Here is a 15,034-nt window from a genome sequence, read left to right as displayed (position 1 = left end):
CCAAAAGAAACAAAACTACAAATTTATAAACCGAAATCACAAACTGCACAAATACTATGGACATCAGGACGTTCACTGAAATGTCTGTCGTCAAACTTTGGGGGGTACGACACCCTTCAGTCTCTGTGGGAATTCTGCGTTTTTAAAGCCGTATAGTGCTGCGAGAAATTGTTCAATTTGTGTGAAATGCAGTAGCCACTCGTTATAACGAAGCCAAGTGCTAAAAAAAAATTTATATAAGCGGAATTCCCAGAAAGCAGCGACAGTGCCCTTGGACCGCACGGAAACACCTCGGGAGTCCTTAAAAAAAGTACTTAAGCAAAGACAGAAATCTTGATAGATGAGCACCTTGTCAGCGTTGTAATATTGAGAAAAAAAAAAACGTGAGCAGAGTTTGCCATAGTGGTTACTATCTGGTCACCCTTCACAGTAAGCAGAGTTTGCTGGCAGTACAATTTGATTGATCTGGTTGGAAACGCATGCATTTCGGACTGCATAAAACTTCGAATAAAGCGGTTTCGTTATAACGAGGGTCTACTGCATGTCTTGCTTGCCTGAGGTTAGATCTTCAGTTTGGGCCTTATAAATATTTCTACAGTGCTCGAAATATGACAAAAAAAAAAGTATCACTTCCTGTTTCATTCACATTTATGATCACTCGCAAAATAAAGACACCTGAAACGAGAATTGTAACCTCATTAAGCACTAGAACAATGCATCCGACAATATTTCGTGAATGTCGGGCATCCTACCTCGTACACAATTTTCTGTCTTTTTCTTTTTTTTTTCTGTCAGAGAGGACTCTGTAATACTTCAGATTCAAGTTAGATGCAAGGTGTAACATAGTGACATACTGGTCACACAATGCATACCACATAACAGGGTCACAACAGAATCTCCCATCTTGCATGGTTGTGGAAACAAGGATGGAGGGTGCACGGACAGCTTCACATGTAGGAATGTTAGAATAATTTTGGAAATGTTCATACAGTGGCACGCCAATTGCATGAAGTACAAAAGTGTACGGCAACATAATGGGTTTTCCGCATCAAGAACAAACTTACAACTGTGATGCTCAATAGTATTGTATCTAACCGCGAGTGCTGTTGAAACTGACATTGCCAAATTAAAACCAGATCCTGTATTTCACAGAGGTCAAGTCTGCAAGTTGGGGCACAGTCAGTATCTATGTGAGTACGGTGGTAGCCATGTCAAATCTCTACCAGGCACAGGACAGTTTGCTGCTGTAACAAATCTGATTGTGGGTTACAAAAATGAAGGCCACTGCAACAATGCAACGCTACAGGAACCCAAAAAAATGGTAATTCGGCAAGTCAACATGTCACACACGTCTCTCTGTTGCATAGGTTCATATGCTCGTAAGCATATGAACCTATGCATTACCAAGGCATAACTTGATTTTGTCGTCTGCTACGTTTAGGAAAAATGCGTTGTGCATTCAAAACTGCTCGTCTCCTCTAAGGAACCAATGGCAACACAGCATTTGTCCTCTACCTAAAAGTTACGAAGAGTCTTATGTAAAATGCTGCACATACGTTACATACTACTTGCAAAAGCAAGACTTCTGCTGTTCAACCCCGGTGATGTTTCTAGAAGCTCTGCATCTCTTATCAACATTGTTCAGGTAGAAAACCACACTCCATGTTACAGTTCATCACATACGGTTAGAAACGGTGTCCATACAATTAAGAAATCAATAAACCACATCAAATTAAAAAAAGAAGGAAGACGAAAGAGGACAACAGTGCCAGGATATTCTGGAGTATTTCACACTTTTCAACCACCTTGTACGTAGTATGTCTAAATATCCAAATGTATAAATCATATATATAAATCACAAATAAATCATAGCCAGAAATATCAGATCTAATTACCAGACTGTACAATTTTATGACATTTCAGGTGAACAACTTTTGCTTTTCTTTGTTGTCTATTACAATTTTGGATTTCCTATCCCGGACGTTTCTGCAGACACACAATCTCTGAAGTCACAGTTCATGTGTCCCGCAGAATATACATAAGACACTCAAAACAGTCTGATTGCGAGACACGATTTTCTGTCCTCGATACCCATCGTTGCTCCCATATTTTTCTAAGCCACTTAACATTCATTTTATCAGTTGATCCTTGTCTCCTCTGATGAGTATCTTGATTCATGGCATTCATTATATTAGGGGCTTAGCAACAGCAGTAATTGGGGGGGGGGGGGGGGGGGTGTTGGAATGCATACAAATGGGTGCGGCAAAAGGCATTGTGATTCTTTTTGCTCTCAAAAGTGACAATCTAGTCTGCTAAACTACAAGTTGCTGTGTGTATTTCATCACCTGGGAAAGAGAAAGGACCATGTCACTCCTGTTGCCAAAGCAAAATGTCAGACCTCTTTGGAAACACAGCTACTACATACAAACCAGAAAGTGGTGACATAGACAGCATAAGGCAACTTTATTTTCATTAATTCAGTCCTATGAAATAAGTGGCTGGCTGTTTCATGCTCGGACTCACAGGAGGTTGGTTCGTAAGTCTGGGAAACTTATGTTCGGATTAAAATTTCAATACTCTTTCGGGGACCCACATGCTAGGGGCAATACGGGCAGTACTTTGAATACTATCCGGATTAACAGCTGCACATAACACTGGCATAAAAATAACAAGTACGGCAAGATACAAAAACAAAAATGACCAGATCCAATTCGTACACAGCTGTACCTGTACAATTTGGTATATATCCAGCTACAAAATAAATTATTCTCTCATCTCTCAATTATAGCACACACCAACACTTCGATACAAAGCCAATATTTACACGCATTTATGTATATTTCCAGGTAATATGGTCACACAAAATACTCTTTGCATGTGCTACTCATATCACAAGAGGAGAGCACTGTGTTATCACTCTGAACACGATACGTACTTCACACGTTGTGGATCACAGCAAATAAGCCAAGGGACAACAAAGGGCATTGTTCTGCAGCCCACTCAGTAACATACCTGAATAAAATGGGCTTTCAGTACTCAAAATAAAGGTTTATAACACAGATAAATTTTTCATCATGCTCGTAAGCATATGAACCTATGCATTACCAAGGCATAACTTGATTTTGTCATCGACAAAGCCACCAGTTTTATATTAATTTGTTTACTGTAGCAACATTTTCGTCATTGGAGAGACTAAACAGCTAGTCGTTTAAAACATCCTCAACGTTAGGATGTTCGGCACAAGAAATGCCTGCCTGTCAGTCCATCTCTTACTATTCGAAACTGGGTGATACAGAGGTATGCTGTCAGCACAGTGGAAATGCAGTGGAAATGGAACTTGCTCAACTTTCAAGGTCAAGCAATGCAGTTTGTCTTGGCAGAAGACAGGAAGCATAGAATGTGGGTCATCTAACATCCAGCCGCTTTCCCATGTCCGGCGTCATTTGACTCGAACGGCTTGGGTCCGACGATATCGACGCAGTCGAGATGGAAGGTGAGGGCCCGTGCATCTTGCGGAAGAGCTCGTTGAACTTGTTTTTTGGAAACAAGGTGGCCAGAAATCCCTCGAGTAACACATAGGCCAGACGTCTATTGAGCGCCGCGTGCTGGAACATCTCAAAGACACACAACATGCCACGTCGTGTTGTGTCACTCCCGATGATGTGTTTCAGCTCGTCTGCAAAAGGAAGATGGCAGGTCATGTAACGGGGTGGAACATGGCACGTAGCGTTCGTAGATTTCTTCGTTTTCGGGTTTTATGTTTTTTCAAATTCGGGGGAGGGGGGAGAGGAGTCTGGTGCTATTTACAGACTGCTGTGACACTGGGAACTTGGGCAGTGAGTGACCACAGTAATTCAAACACTTGTCCAAGCTCCACAAAAGCTATTCTTTTTTTTCTCCTGCAGGAGGGGATTATAAACGAAGGACAAATAGGCTGTTGCAAATAGCCCTCTTTGCTGATACTATGATGATTCACTTTTCCCGATGGTTTACCTAGAACGACAAGTTGAAGGACCTCAACGATTCCGGGAAGATATCGGGTTTTACCCGAATTCTTAAAAAATTGTTTACGGGGAAACTATCGTGAAAATTTGGGTTTAACTCGAAAACGAAGAACCCTATGCCCGTATTGGCGGCTGAATTTGTATTTTGGCAAGTTCATTTTTATGCAATTTCACGTTTTACCCTACGTGACGATGATGCAAATCGGGGGTAAGAGCAGGCTTCACTGGGTTTATTGCTGAAACACGTTTGTGATATAGTAGGCAGGTTTTCTGCAGGCATAAACAGGCTGGCTGATCTAAATTGGAGTTATTTGTCATGTCTCGCCACTGTTCCATACCTGTTAAAACCCTGTTTACAATGGAACAAATTGCTGCCCAGTTCTCCACGCGCGTCACAATAGCTGTCAAGTTAGAGCGTAACGCTCAACCGGCATTTGGTCGTGCTGCGAAGATAACAGATCACAGATTTATAAAAGAGCATTCTAACCTGTCAGACTGCACAGCATTATCATCTTTGCAGCCACACGTGTCCGCATTCTAGTATTAATATCTCTTTCCGGTTGCGGCTGTGCTGGGCAGCCACTGGGCCACAGTGCATCTCTGGAATCAGCAGAATTATTTTCCGTTGTGTTACAGGTGTTCCTAGCACAGTCACGTTTCACTGCAACTTGTTTTGTGTCCTTACTTGAGAGCAGTAATGTATTCTGCAATCTTTTCTGCAGAAGCATTCCATTCGACATAATCGACTATTTTCCTGAAATTTAACGCGAACATTAACGTTGTGACATTGCGCACGAAGGACAAAATTCTTATAATACCTGTTGATGGTGTCACCAAATGTTGCCTTGATGATCTGTCTTAGTATGACTACAATACGCCTCCTCAGCCACTGATTCTTGCTCTTGAGATCAAATACTTCATCCATAAGCAAAAGCATAATTCTTAATGGAATGTTATCTTGCGTCTGCAATAATGAAATCGCTATGCATTCATCACCGCTGCTGCAAAACGAAGAGAAAATGAAAAATAATCATGTTGTTATGGTGCGCGTACCTCCGTATCAATCGCCGCTCCCACTTTGCTATTTTCTTCAATGAGAACCTCGACGGACGTTGCAGTTGGCCTGCTGCGCATGACCTTAATTATGCTGTCACGAAGGCCATCAAACAGGTTTTCTGGGGCATTTTTCACCATGTTCCCCATGTTTCGGACGGATGACTTCAGAGGATTGACTAGAGCGCCCACCTAAAAGTAAGCACGTTACCACTCGGTTATCCCATCTGCGTCCGTTCCATTTGTGGCAAAGTATCAAACAAGTATCCCAAGAAAACTAAGTAAGAGACATACGTGGATACTAGGAGTCTCACTAAGATGCTCCTTTCGCCTCCCTTCTTTAATGGTACATATATGGCTGTGTTCCAGATCTCACCCGTGTCGACCCGAGAGTTGAGGGTAGCTACTCTTTCCAGAATCAACTCTACTGCATCATGACCTACGTTCCCAAAACGCGTTGCCTACCCGAGGCTAGAGACTCTGGACCGACTCGCGCTACTCCTTATCTGCTGGCGGTAGCTAAGAGTAGTCACCTCAGAGCTGTCGTCTGCACAGAAATCTATGGTCGTCTGCTTTTGCTGCGGCTTGTCTAGGCTGCGTCACGGAGGACACACGGAAATTTCAGTGCAGATTTTGCGACCTGATGTTTTCTTTCAGAGCAGTATGACTACAATACGACATACAACACACATCAGCTCGTTGCATGTGGAGGTCGAAGCCTGCTTCTAAGCATATTAGAGATAGCTGCGGACCAGAACAGCACCACCGTTTCTCGGAATGCACAGTAAATACCCCTAATTCACGGTTAATTATTCGCTCGATTAATCACATATTCGTCCCAGAGAGCTACACAACTGGCCTACTCCATTCCTGCTTCATTCGTCCACGTGATGCCTCCTCTCTGACGAGCAGACAAGGACAACTGTGCCCCAATGAGTTAAAAAAGATGCTGAAAGCATATTTACTATTATTTACATTCTCTACTTACACTTTCTATCACGCTTCTACTACACACTATTTACATCCTCATTTGACTGCTAGACGAAAATTTGCTAAAATCCATGATACGGAGACCAATGTGTCCTCGGTCAGGGATTGAGATGCACTTGAATTCTTATGCGGACTTCTTTTATGTCCGAACAGTTTTGTTGCGAACCAGTTACTGCTATTATTGTTTCCGGTTCTCCTCCGGTTTATGTTCGGGGTCAGTTCCGAAAAAAAAAAATAGCGGATCGGGCATTGTTTTCACGGTTCCGGTTCAGTTCGGCACCCTGCTTACATCTACATAATTATTGGGGGAAGACATCTGGAAATTATGTGCAGTGTCATTACGATGCAACAACTGTATTTTACACTATTGTTATATCCCTCTGTCTTCAGGTTTTACGTCTGCAGAATTTCACGAGTTCACAATTTCGTCAACTCACGGTTCTGGCACGCTGCTTCTTCCCCCTCTCATATGGCCCAGGCTGGAGAAAGTTCAAGGCCATTTCGCACAACCCGGGATGGGCTGAAATAACTTCTCTATCGAGAACACTTTTCAAGAACTTATTGAGTTGATCCTTCCTCTGATCCAGGAACTGGTGGCTTAGATTATTGAAGGTTTTCTTTCCAGGAAATGGTAGGCGAGACAACTTCGGAAACTGAAAAGGATGACGAGTTCTCAGGAGGACACAAACTTCCGGGCTCCGGTTATCTGAACGCGACCCACCTTCTCGAGCAGAGCAATATGAAAGTCATCGAAGTCGCTGTACCTCCTGTAGGTGCACCATCGCTCTTCTTCCATTTGGGCTCCATCTCTTATCACAGAGATGGCATACACAGCAAATGTTGTGCTGGAGTCCCGCTCCAAACCTGAGGAAATTGGCAGGACTGGTAGTCGCCTCTTGATTTCAGTGAGAAGGGCGCTTTAAGTTGGTTCTCTTACCTACGCTATATATGCTAGCATTAAGGAATATTTCGGACCCCTTGAAAATAGGTGGCTCTTGAGGTGCATGCACTGTTATGGTGATTTCTTTTGCAAACTCTAAGGGGTCTTCTTCCTGGTCCAGTGAGTTTAAACTGCCACAGTCATCCTAAAGATGCAGAGAGCAGGACGTTGTTAATTACAGCAACTTTTTAAAACACTAAAAAGTTGTGATAAAACGTGTCTGCTCGTACTCCACTTCCAGCAGACTTGGTCCCACAGAAAGAATCTGAAACACACAAATAGTTTTCACGTTAAAAATGTGTACCTTCCCATTCAGCTCAACATTATGACCTCGGGTAACAAATGATTTACCTTCTTCGTCGGACTTGGATCCTAGATCTTTCAGTAGGTCGAGCTCTGCCAACAGCTTTATGTAGGCATCTGTTTTCAGGAAGCTCGGAAAGTACTGATCTTCCTGCATCACTGACGCCACCTTTAGAAACATTAGAACATTCATTACTTCTCATGAATTAATTCTCATTCATATTACCGCCAGCAATGGGGCAGAGTATTGCTCCTGGCAATGAACCTCTCCAATCACCGTCATTAAAATAAAGCTGTTGTAGTTGCTCTCTAAATCTTTAAAGTGCCGCTATGGATTAAATCCCGTGTATTCAGAATCTTACCAAAGTTATGTTACTGAAATCTTCTCATGTCTATTAATCGGTACTTGTCACAACACGCGGCATTTACCTTTCTTTGAATATCGTCGAACCAGAATTCGTCAGGGGGCTCTACCCTCAATTTGCACAGGAGCTTCTTCACCAGCTGCTCATCCACAATGATTCGAGATGATGCCTGAAAATTTTATCCGTGCAGTTGGAAATAGTGTAAAGCAGATAGAAAGCATATATACTGAATTTCTGTACCTTTTCAGAGAGGTAAGTGTCATAAATATGAAATGCAGCCTCCCTTAGGCACTCGATATTTGCATTACGGTCCTCCGTCGTATGCACTTGACTCAACATCTGCTGTGCTGCTACCTTGTACCCCTTTTTTGGGAGAACAGATAAATGTATAAATGACACATATTTTCAGCAGGGAAGGAGTGCAACTTACTTCTGCGTGGAGGTAAAATGAGACATACTTCTGTGATCCATTTGATGTCATGAATTCTGTAAAGGGTATGCTTAGAGATAAGTCATTTCCCTTCCTTAGTACCTCCTACACATTGTAAGAAACAACCGAAGCAAGTTTCACTACACGCGAGTGACAAATGGCGATGTCCTCCAATTTTAGGGACAGAAATTCTTCACTGAATGAAAAGTTCCCGTACGCTCCTACCAGATTAAGAAAGCAGAATGTTAGCAGCACCTTTCCATTACTGGGCGAGGCAACACATGCAGTGTAGTGATAACTAGAGATGAGTGCGGGTATGAAAATTTGTACCCGCACATGCAGACACGTATCCGCATACCCGCCGATGTACCCGCAGCCCAATGCGTACGCATGTTTCAGTTACGCCACATGATCGTCACAGATCTAAATGATTTATTGATGCGGGGGACAATGTCCGTTAGCGAGACACTTTTCCAACACGTCAGACACTGGCAACTGCTGTCGTGGTTGCCAGCTTACTAATGCAAAGCGTACGAGTCGTGTTATCGAAAGATAGCCGAAATTAACCCTATGTGGCAAACAACAACAACTTTATTTTGGGATGATGAATTGGATATAGAATGTCGTGGAAAGTATTTTGGGCCAAATGCTCGCAATGAATCGGGTCGTACACCAAAATCCGATGGGTTAGTTTCGCGCCTGCGGGTATTGCGGGTATATACCCGTGTAACCCGCGGAGGCAGTGTGGGTCTACCCACGCTGTACCAGCAACCCGTGATGACACCAAAATGTGTACTCACGAAGAACAAACGTGCACGGGTATACCCGCACTGCACTCATCTTTAGTGATAACATTTAGGAGCACACCTCAAGTAGTGTGTAAAATATTTTCAAGAATGACAATGTGCTTAAAATTCCAATACACGAAACAACGTGCAATGACAGCATGCATACCATTAGTTGATTTGGTCATCAAAATTATTCATCAAAGTTAAAGTGTAACGTGATGACCTACCAATGAAGTAGGACAGTGCTATGTTGTTCCCCAGAACCACTTCGAACGGTAGTTGGAACAGCTCCACCCCTGGTGCTGTCATTCTTTTCCAGTCAATTTGCTAAAAGTGAAGGTTTCAAAGGTAGAGCAAAGGTAGAGCAAAGGAAGAGCAAAGGTAGAGCAAAGGAAGAGCAAAGGAAGAGTAAAGGTAGAGTAAAGGTTGGGAAACTGTAAACACTCATACAAGGTAAGCTTAGGCAAAAAGGAGACTCACACACGGCAGCCCAGTTGAGTCTGTATCGACAGTGCCGTCACACAAACGCTGAATTCTGTTTTCAACAACCTTCATCACATAGTTCAGACTGTTCAGCTGTTTCTTGATAACTGTATCTGAGAGGCAGGATAGCATGATTAGCAGCAAGCGTCACTGCACATTCTTTACACTAGTATCCATGCAGCGAACATATGTTTGAGCCCTTACTTCAAATTTCAAAGTTTATTTCCAATTGAAATTTATGCAAAAGTTGCTAACACTCTAAATAGTTTCTAACGTAATTCGTGAACTGAATTATTTCAAACGGCAAACAGTGACCAGCCAATCTATCTCACCATCATCTCCTCCTGTATCGCGTGACCTCTGCACTGCAATTTCGTGGGTCACGATCTCCTTAACAGACTCCAGCTCGCTCACGCTGTCCGTGCACTTCAGCACAGTCAAGAATTCGTCACTTGTGGGTGCGGAATTCCGGCACTAAAAGAAAAAAGAAAGGCGCAAACTCATACATATTTGTGGCTTCGTACTGCAATAGAGACCATTAAAAATAATAAAAATCGGGGCAGGCTCCGTCGTGTCCCAGCTGCAGTGTTTTACGTGAAAACGTCACAATCTCTGATTCTTTTGCGGGATCTTAGTGAAAGAAATAAAAGTATTTATTCAAGAGGGTAGGGGTTCGCTGTGCACTCCGGAAGTCGAATTTGCCGCTGCCGCTAATCTTCTTTGGCGCTTCCGTAGCTCGCTCGGTACTGGACTTCGGGGGCTGTTTGGGTTCCCCGCGATCAGCCTGGCAAAATTTTGACATTTAAACTTTGCAAATTAAAAAAAAAAACTTTGTTTACTGTTGTTGGACCCGATATCGCTTAAGAAGTCCAGGTAGAACCTCTCAAGCGTTTTCCAACGACACCTCGATCGGTGTTCCGACTTCACGCGCTCGCGGGGTAGACTGCCTGCGAGGTACGCGTACCCCTATATTTCCGTCTCTCTCGCACGCACCCGCCACTCCCAGAGATTGCGTCAGCTACTGCAATGACCTTGTTAGATGATCTTAAAATAACCCAATGATCTTGCACCTGTAATCTATTTGGATCCAGCCTGTTGGTTGCTATCAGTTCATTACTCAGAGTTATCACGTCATGAAATTTGGCATAGTTTCGTTGCATCGTAAATTTTGGCCCTGCTACCAAACCTAACTTAAATGTTTTCACGTCAAAAAGAAAGAAGTATTCAAGTAATGGCCAAAGTTAGCCACGAGTTCAATGTACATACTGTACAAACCCAGTGTTCCACCAGGTTTAACACAGTCATGGTCATCTGGAGCACAGCTACGATTCTCAAGATGGAACACAAAATGTGTTGCATTTTGAATGGCAACGTTCCTTACGGTTGCATAGGAAATGTGTTGATCTATTTCGCAGCTTTCATGAGGATGACAACAAAGGGCCTCAGTTAATAATATGTAGTGAATAAGACATTTCATTTTGCTTACCATCCACACTATAGTTTGATTGATGTAATCAGGATCGGACACTAGATTTATCACTGGAAGCAGGACTGTGTTGACGAGCAGCTCCTTTTATAAAGGAATACAGGTATCAGGTCATTTGAGCACATTATGAAACAGCAAGTCATCTTACCCTAACAAAAATTCGCATGACTTTGTTGTGAAAATCATCGGGAGGCAGTAGCAAGTACAGAAGAACGTCACCGACTTGTTGTAGATACTCTGCACGTTAGACATGACGCAATGTTACACGATTCTTTCCTGCACAGAAATCACCTCTGACCTATCTCACGTTCTTTTGAAATACAGACTAGATCACGGCACAGGCTACGCTCCATTGCTGTCTCCAAGTTGAAGAACAACGTCAGCAGATCCGCATTCTTCGAAGATTCTGGAATTTAATCACACAAATAACCGATTGTGAACAAACAGACGCTCTCTTACAGTTGCTCCATGTTCGATGCCAACGTATTTTGGCCATTCGATATCGCCATTTCGCCCAACCTAAAACCCTGACGTAGCTCTAAGTGCCCAAGAAAAAAGCGAGCGAAAGACCTACCATCCTCTTTCTTTAACTTCAGCTTCATCTGCGCTTGTCGGAATAATCGTAAATGAGACGCAAAATCGTCGACTAACTGAATGGTAAGATACTGGACCCAGTCCACCCCTTGGGCCCTGTAACAAATAAGTGTCCTGTATGTTAGTGGCGCATCAATGAGTAAACTGTCTGCAAATCTCACATAATTGCACCTACCTGGACGAAAAATTTACTATAATTTCATGTACCAGATCTCTAATGTGGTCAATGAAGGCCTCGTCATTGGACAGGCTCCTGTACCACGTGTACACATAGTCTCTGAGGACGTAATGAAGAACCTGAAGCAAAAAACGGGCAGGACGCATAGGGGTTTATGACATGTTAATGCTCTTATTGCAGAGATTGTCCTTACCTCGGAGAGTGGGCCATCAATGGCCCTATGACCCGTGAGGTATCGACTGTACTGGGGTTTTCTTGGGGGGTTTAGAATGACTGGCGTTATCTAATAAGGCAAAAAAAAAGTGTGCAGTACGTTGAACGTGATGTCACAAGCGTAATGACATCACCAGAAACGTTTACACCGTTCAACGGCACTTATCAGAGTACTTGCAAGAAGAAGTCATTATTTTTATGGGTATCTTACCTGTGGCAAACCACGGGAAGAATGACTTTCTGAAACATCTGAAACGGGAAGTACTACGCAGGACTCCAGCTGCCGATGGTATTCCAATAAATAACCCATGGAAATAATGCTGAAAGGCGACATTGGAGCAGTCGTGAAATAATTTAACAGCATATCCTTAGAGCCTGAAGTTTTAGCGTTTTACCCGATTCTTCCGCGAATTTGCACCCTGAATTGAAGGTTGCCTCTTTAGGGTGAAACCCGATTTTTGCCTGGCAAATTGCCCTCACTTGGATGTCTGTAGGAATGCACTAACTTACTTGTCTGGCAGCAAATGCAGTTACATCACCGTTTGTACCAAACCACCACAGTTACTTTGAGTAACTGGGCCCGATTTCCCCCCGAATTCAGCCTACTGGAAGTTTTTTCACTGGAATTCGCATGAATTTAGTGCACATGTTTATTTACCCGATTTTTACCCCCCGAATTTAGAAAAAAATATTTCCCGAAAACTTCAGGCTCTACATACACTCCATACATTAAAAAAAAAACGAAAAAAAAAAAAAAAAAAAAACGAAACGTAAATGTGTGTACAGCTTCGGACAAAAGTTTACGGAACATGACACTTGCGTATTTCTTCATCGGAGTGGGCCCCCGCTGACTTTCAGGAAGAGGTCGAATAAGAAATGGGTGACCGGCTATTCTATCCATCTCTCGGTATGTGTGTCCGCTCTTGTTTGCTGCTAGGGCGTCACTCCAATGGAGAATTGCGACAAATCAGCGTTCTGTAGCTTTTGTCCCAAGATGTACCTATAGATAACTTTCCTGTCAAGCTACCTAGCAACACAACTATACATCATATGCACAAAGACAAACCCATGTATACACCACTTACCTGAAAAAAATTTTGGGCGCCATCTACAGTCGTGTTCGAACCAAAAACGGAATGTTCCCAAGCCCCACGCTATGTTCGTATTGGCTGTAATGGCTAGCCGCATTGCTCTATGTCGCAAAAAATAGTGCGTTGACACAGAAACTATATAAGGGCATTATGAGTAGGGTTCCGACTTCTCTGAGTTTTCATTTCATAGAATTCGGCGGATGTTTATCGGAGTTGGCAACTTTGTTAAAATTATGAATTTTTTTGGCAGTTTCGAGACATTGACGACCGTACGGAATGCATGTATCAGAGTTTACCGGAGATATAAGAACTGAGTAGTATAACAACATAGAAGGGGCGGGGTACTCAATGAAAGCACCACTAGTAACGCTGGACACAAACTGTATAAATTCGGCTCGGTGGCAGCTCAGTTGGCACACAACTACAATGAGTTGTACAACATACAGGCGTATCTGCACAAGTTGCTGTCTGTGAGGCGACATCGTTTTTTGCTGTACTGCATAGAACTCGGGTATGCTGTACCCTGTTTCATGTGAAATTGCGGTGCAATGTTCCCAGTAAGATGCTTGTAGAAGCTACTAAGCTTTGACCTTTTCCTGTATTGAGTTCCACCCAACTGAAAATGCATCCTAATTGTGGATAACCGGAACCCATGAGGACCAGTCATGTGACCGTGAAAAAATGTGTAGTTCTTCAGATATATCCAAAACGTTTTCGAAAAATACCGGCGAGTGTTTATCGTTGCTTATCGGATAAACCTGAAAAGTCAGAACCCTACTTATGAGCCAGTATAATGCAGTGTACTTTCTCTGGTTGAGTATTAGATTTAACACAGGAGTAGTGACTGTATACAGACAAGATTCCCATGCTTGGACTGAACGGGGCTGCACAAGGAGCCATCTTTTGATCGTCACGTATGCACGTAACTGACTAGGAGATAGGCCCATTATGTAATGAACGGGAATTATCCTTACCCAAGGAGCGTAACAAGCACACACAATGGCAACAGCAGGCACGTCCACAAACCGAATGTTGACCAGAAGAGTATCACAGATAACCCTACCCAACCCAAGGCTCCCAGTGACATCTGCAAAGGAATAAATGACGTTGTGAATCAGCCTTATGCTTATGAGCATAAGATATTGACAGTAGTAGACCGCTATACATGTCAGCCAAAGCAATACCTCTAGGACCCTAAACTGTCTTAACAGGGGGCCTGCCTTTCGTGTGATCATAGTGTGCTGTCTCCATGAAGTGCCTAGCTTGTTGCGGGTATCTCTTACTGTTACTGGAGCACTATACTCTTATCATATGGAAGTGTTACAGGGCGGCTTAATCTAATCTCAGTGGTTTTGATAGCAAAGGCAAATGATGCGTTATCAAGTTGTCACATTGTCTTCTTTCACCAGCTGAATAGAAGGACCTATGTCGACATACACGGACATACAACACGGAAAACACAAGGTCGGCGGTCGCACTCGAATCTATTACTACGGGGGTGTTGTACGCACGAATCACGACAGGTTTCCCCTCGCTCAGTATATAAGGGGAAACAAAATGCTGCATGATGCACATAAACGTCGCGCATGTGAAATGCGTGACGTGTGCCGAATGTATTTAATACAGCGCTGTCATTTACGCACAGCAGTTCCAGTAGAAACGTCAGTCACGTGGCAGTAATGAATTATTCGACATTATTTGTTTGTTCTTATTATATGTAAAGAACGGTGACTCTTCTTTATCTTATCACCAAGTACGCCGAACAAGTTTTGATTTGGAACGTTGATTGTGCAGGTATGCAACACAGATAGACAGATGCAAACGCAACACACAGACACACCCGTACGATTTCCAAGGAAGCCACATCTGATTACGGCAAGTGGTGATATGAAACTCACATTTAGAGGCGCTACATTCGGAATCAAAGCCTCATGCGAGCATTTCAGGGGCGTTTATCCTGGTCCAAGACGTAATATATGTACGCCAATGCCGAATTCCAAACACATAATCCGCCATCTTCTTCCTAGTGCGAGCGCACTCCGCCCAGTGGCGCCATTCACGGCTGCTGCTGCTGCTGCCCTCTTGTGGCGATCCAGCGAACCTGTACAATCACGTG

General features: G+C 43.2%; 1 protein-coding gene across 2 annotated transcripts; it reads right to left on the bottom strand.

The window, feature by feature from the left end:
• Positions 1-4: 4 nt before the first annotated feature.
• Positions 5-14,973, bottom strand: LOC135366918 (sorting nexin-13-like). 2 transcript variants are annotated; one of them, XM_064599909.1, is made up of 25 exons: positions 14,817-14,973; positions 13,893-14,005; positions 12,039-12,147; positions 11,808-11,897; positions 11,612-11,733; positions 11,417-11,532; positions 11,141-11,248; positions 10,991-11,079; positions 10,843-10,926; positions 9,689-9,830; positions 9,354-9,469; positions 9,101-9,200; positions 8,086-8,141; positions 7,896-8,018; positions 7,720-7,824; positions 7,339-7,459; positions 7,218-7,252; positions 6,985-7,132; positions 6,769-6,911; positions 6,485-6,700; positions 5,058-5,249; positions 4,823-4,968; positions 4,690-4,758; positions 4,492-4,604; positions 5-3,676 (listed from the first exon to the last, which is right to left on the bottom strand). In XM_064599909.1, the coding sequence occupies exons 2-25, from the start codon at positions 14,003-14,005 to the stop codon at positions 3,405-3,407; spliced, it is 2,928 nt and encodes a 975-aa protein (XP_064455979.1). In that variant the 5' UTR covers positions 14,817-14,973; the 3' UTR covers positions 5-3,404. The 2 variants fall into 2 exon arrangements, with proteins under 2 accessions (XP_064455979.1, XP_064455978.1); XM_064599908.1 differs by lacking the exon at positions 14,817-14,973 and adding an exon at positions 14,103-14,192.
• Between the last annotated feature and the right edge of the window lie 61 nt (positions 14,974-15,034).

The sequence above is a fragment of the Ornithodoros turicata genome, chromosome 8 (assembly GCF_037126465.1).
Source record: "Ornithodoros turicata isolate Travis chromosome 8, ASM3712646v1, whole genome shotgun sequence".
Lineage (NCBI taxonomy): Eukaryota > Metazoa > Arthropoda > Arachnida > Ixodida > Argasidae > Ornithodoros > Ornithodoros turicata.
Note: the sequence above shows the minus strand (reverse complement) of the source record. Positions and strands in the feature narration are given on the sequence as shown.

Bases quoted from the DNA above. Each gene is read 5' to 3' on its own strand.
- LOC135366918 (XM_064599908.1), bottom strand. From the start codon at position 14,153: ATGATCACACGAAAGGCAGGCCCCCTGTTAAGACAGTTTAGGGTCCTA. The intron at 14,006-14,102 runs GTATTGCTTTGG...ATTCCTTTGCAG, and splicing joins GACAGTTTAGGGTCCTAGAG to ATGTCACTGGGAGCCTTGGG. The intron at 11,734-11,807 runs GTAAGGACAATC...TTTTTGCTTCAG, and splicing joins TTGATGGCCCACTCTCCGAG to GTTCTTCATTACGTCCTCAG.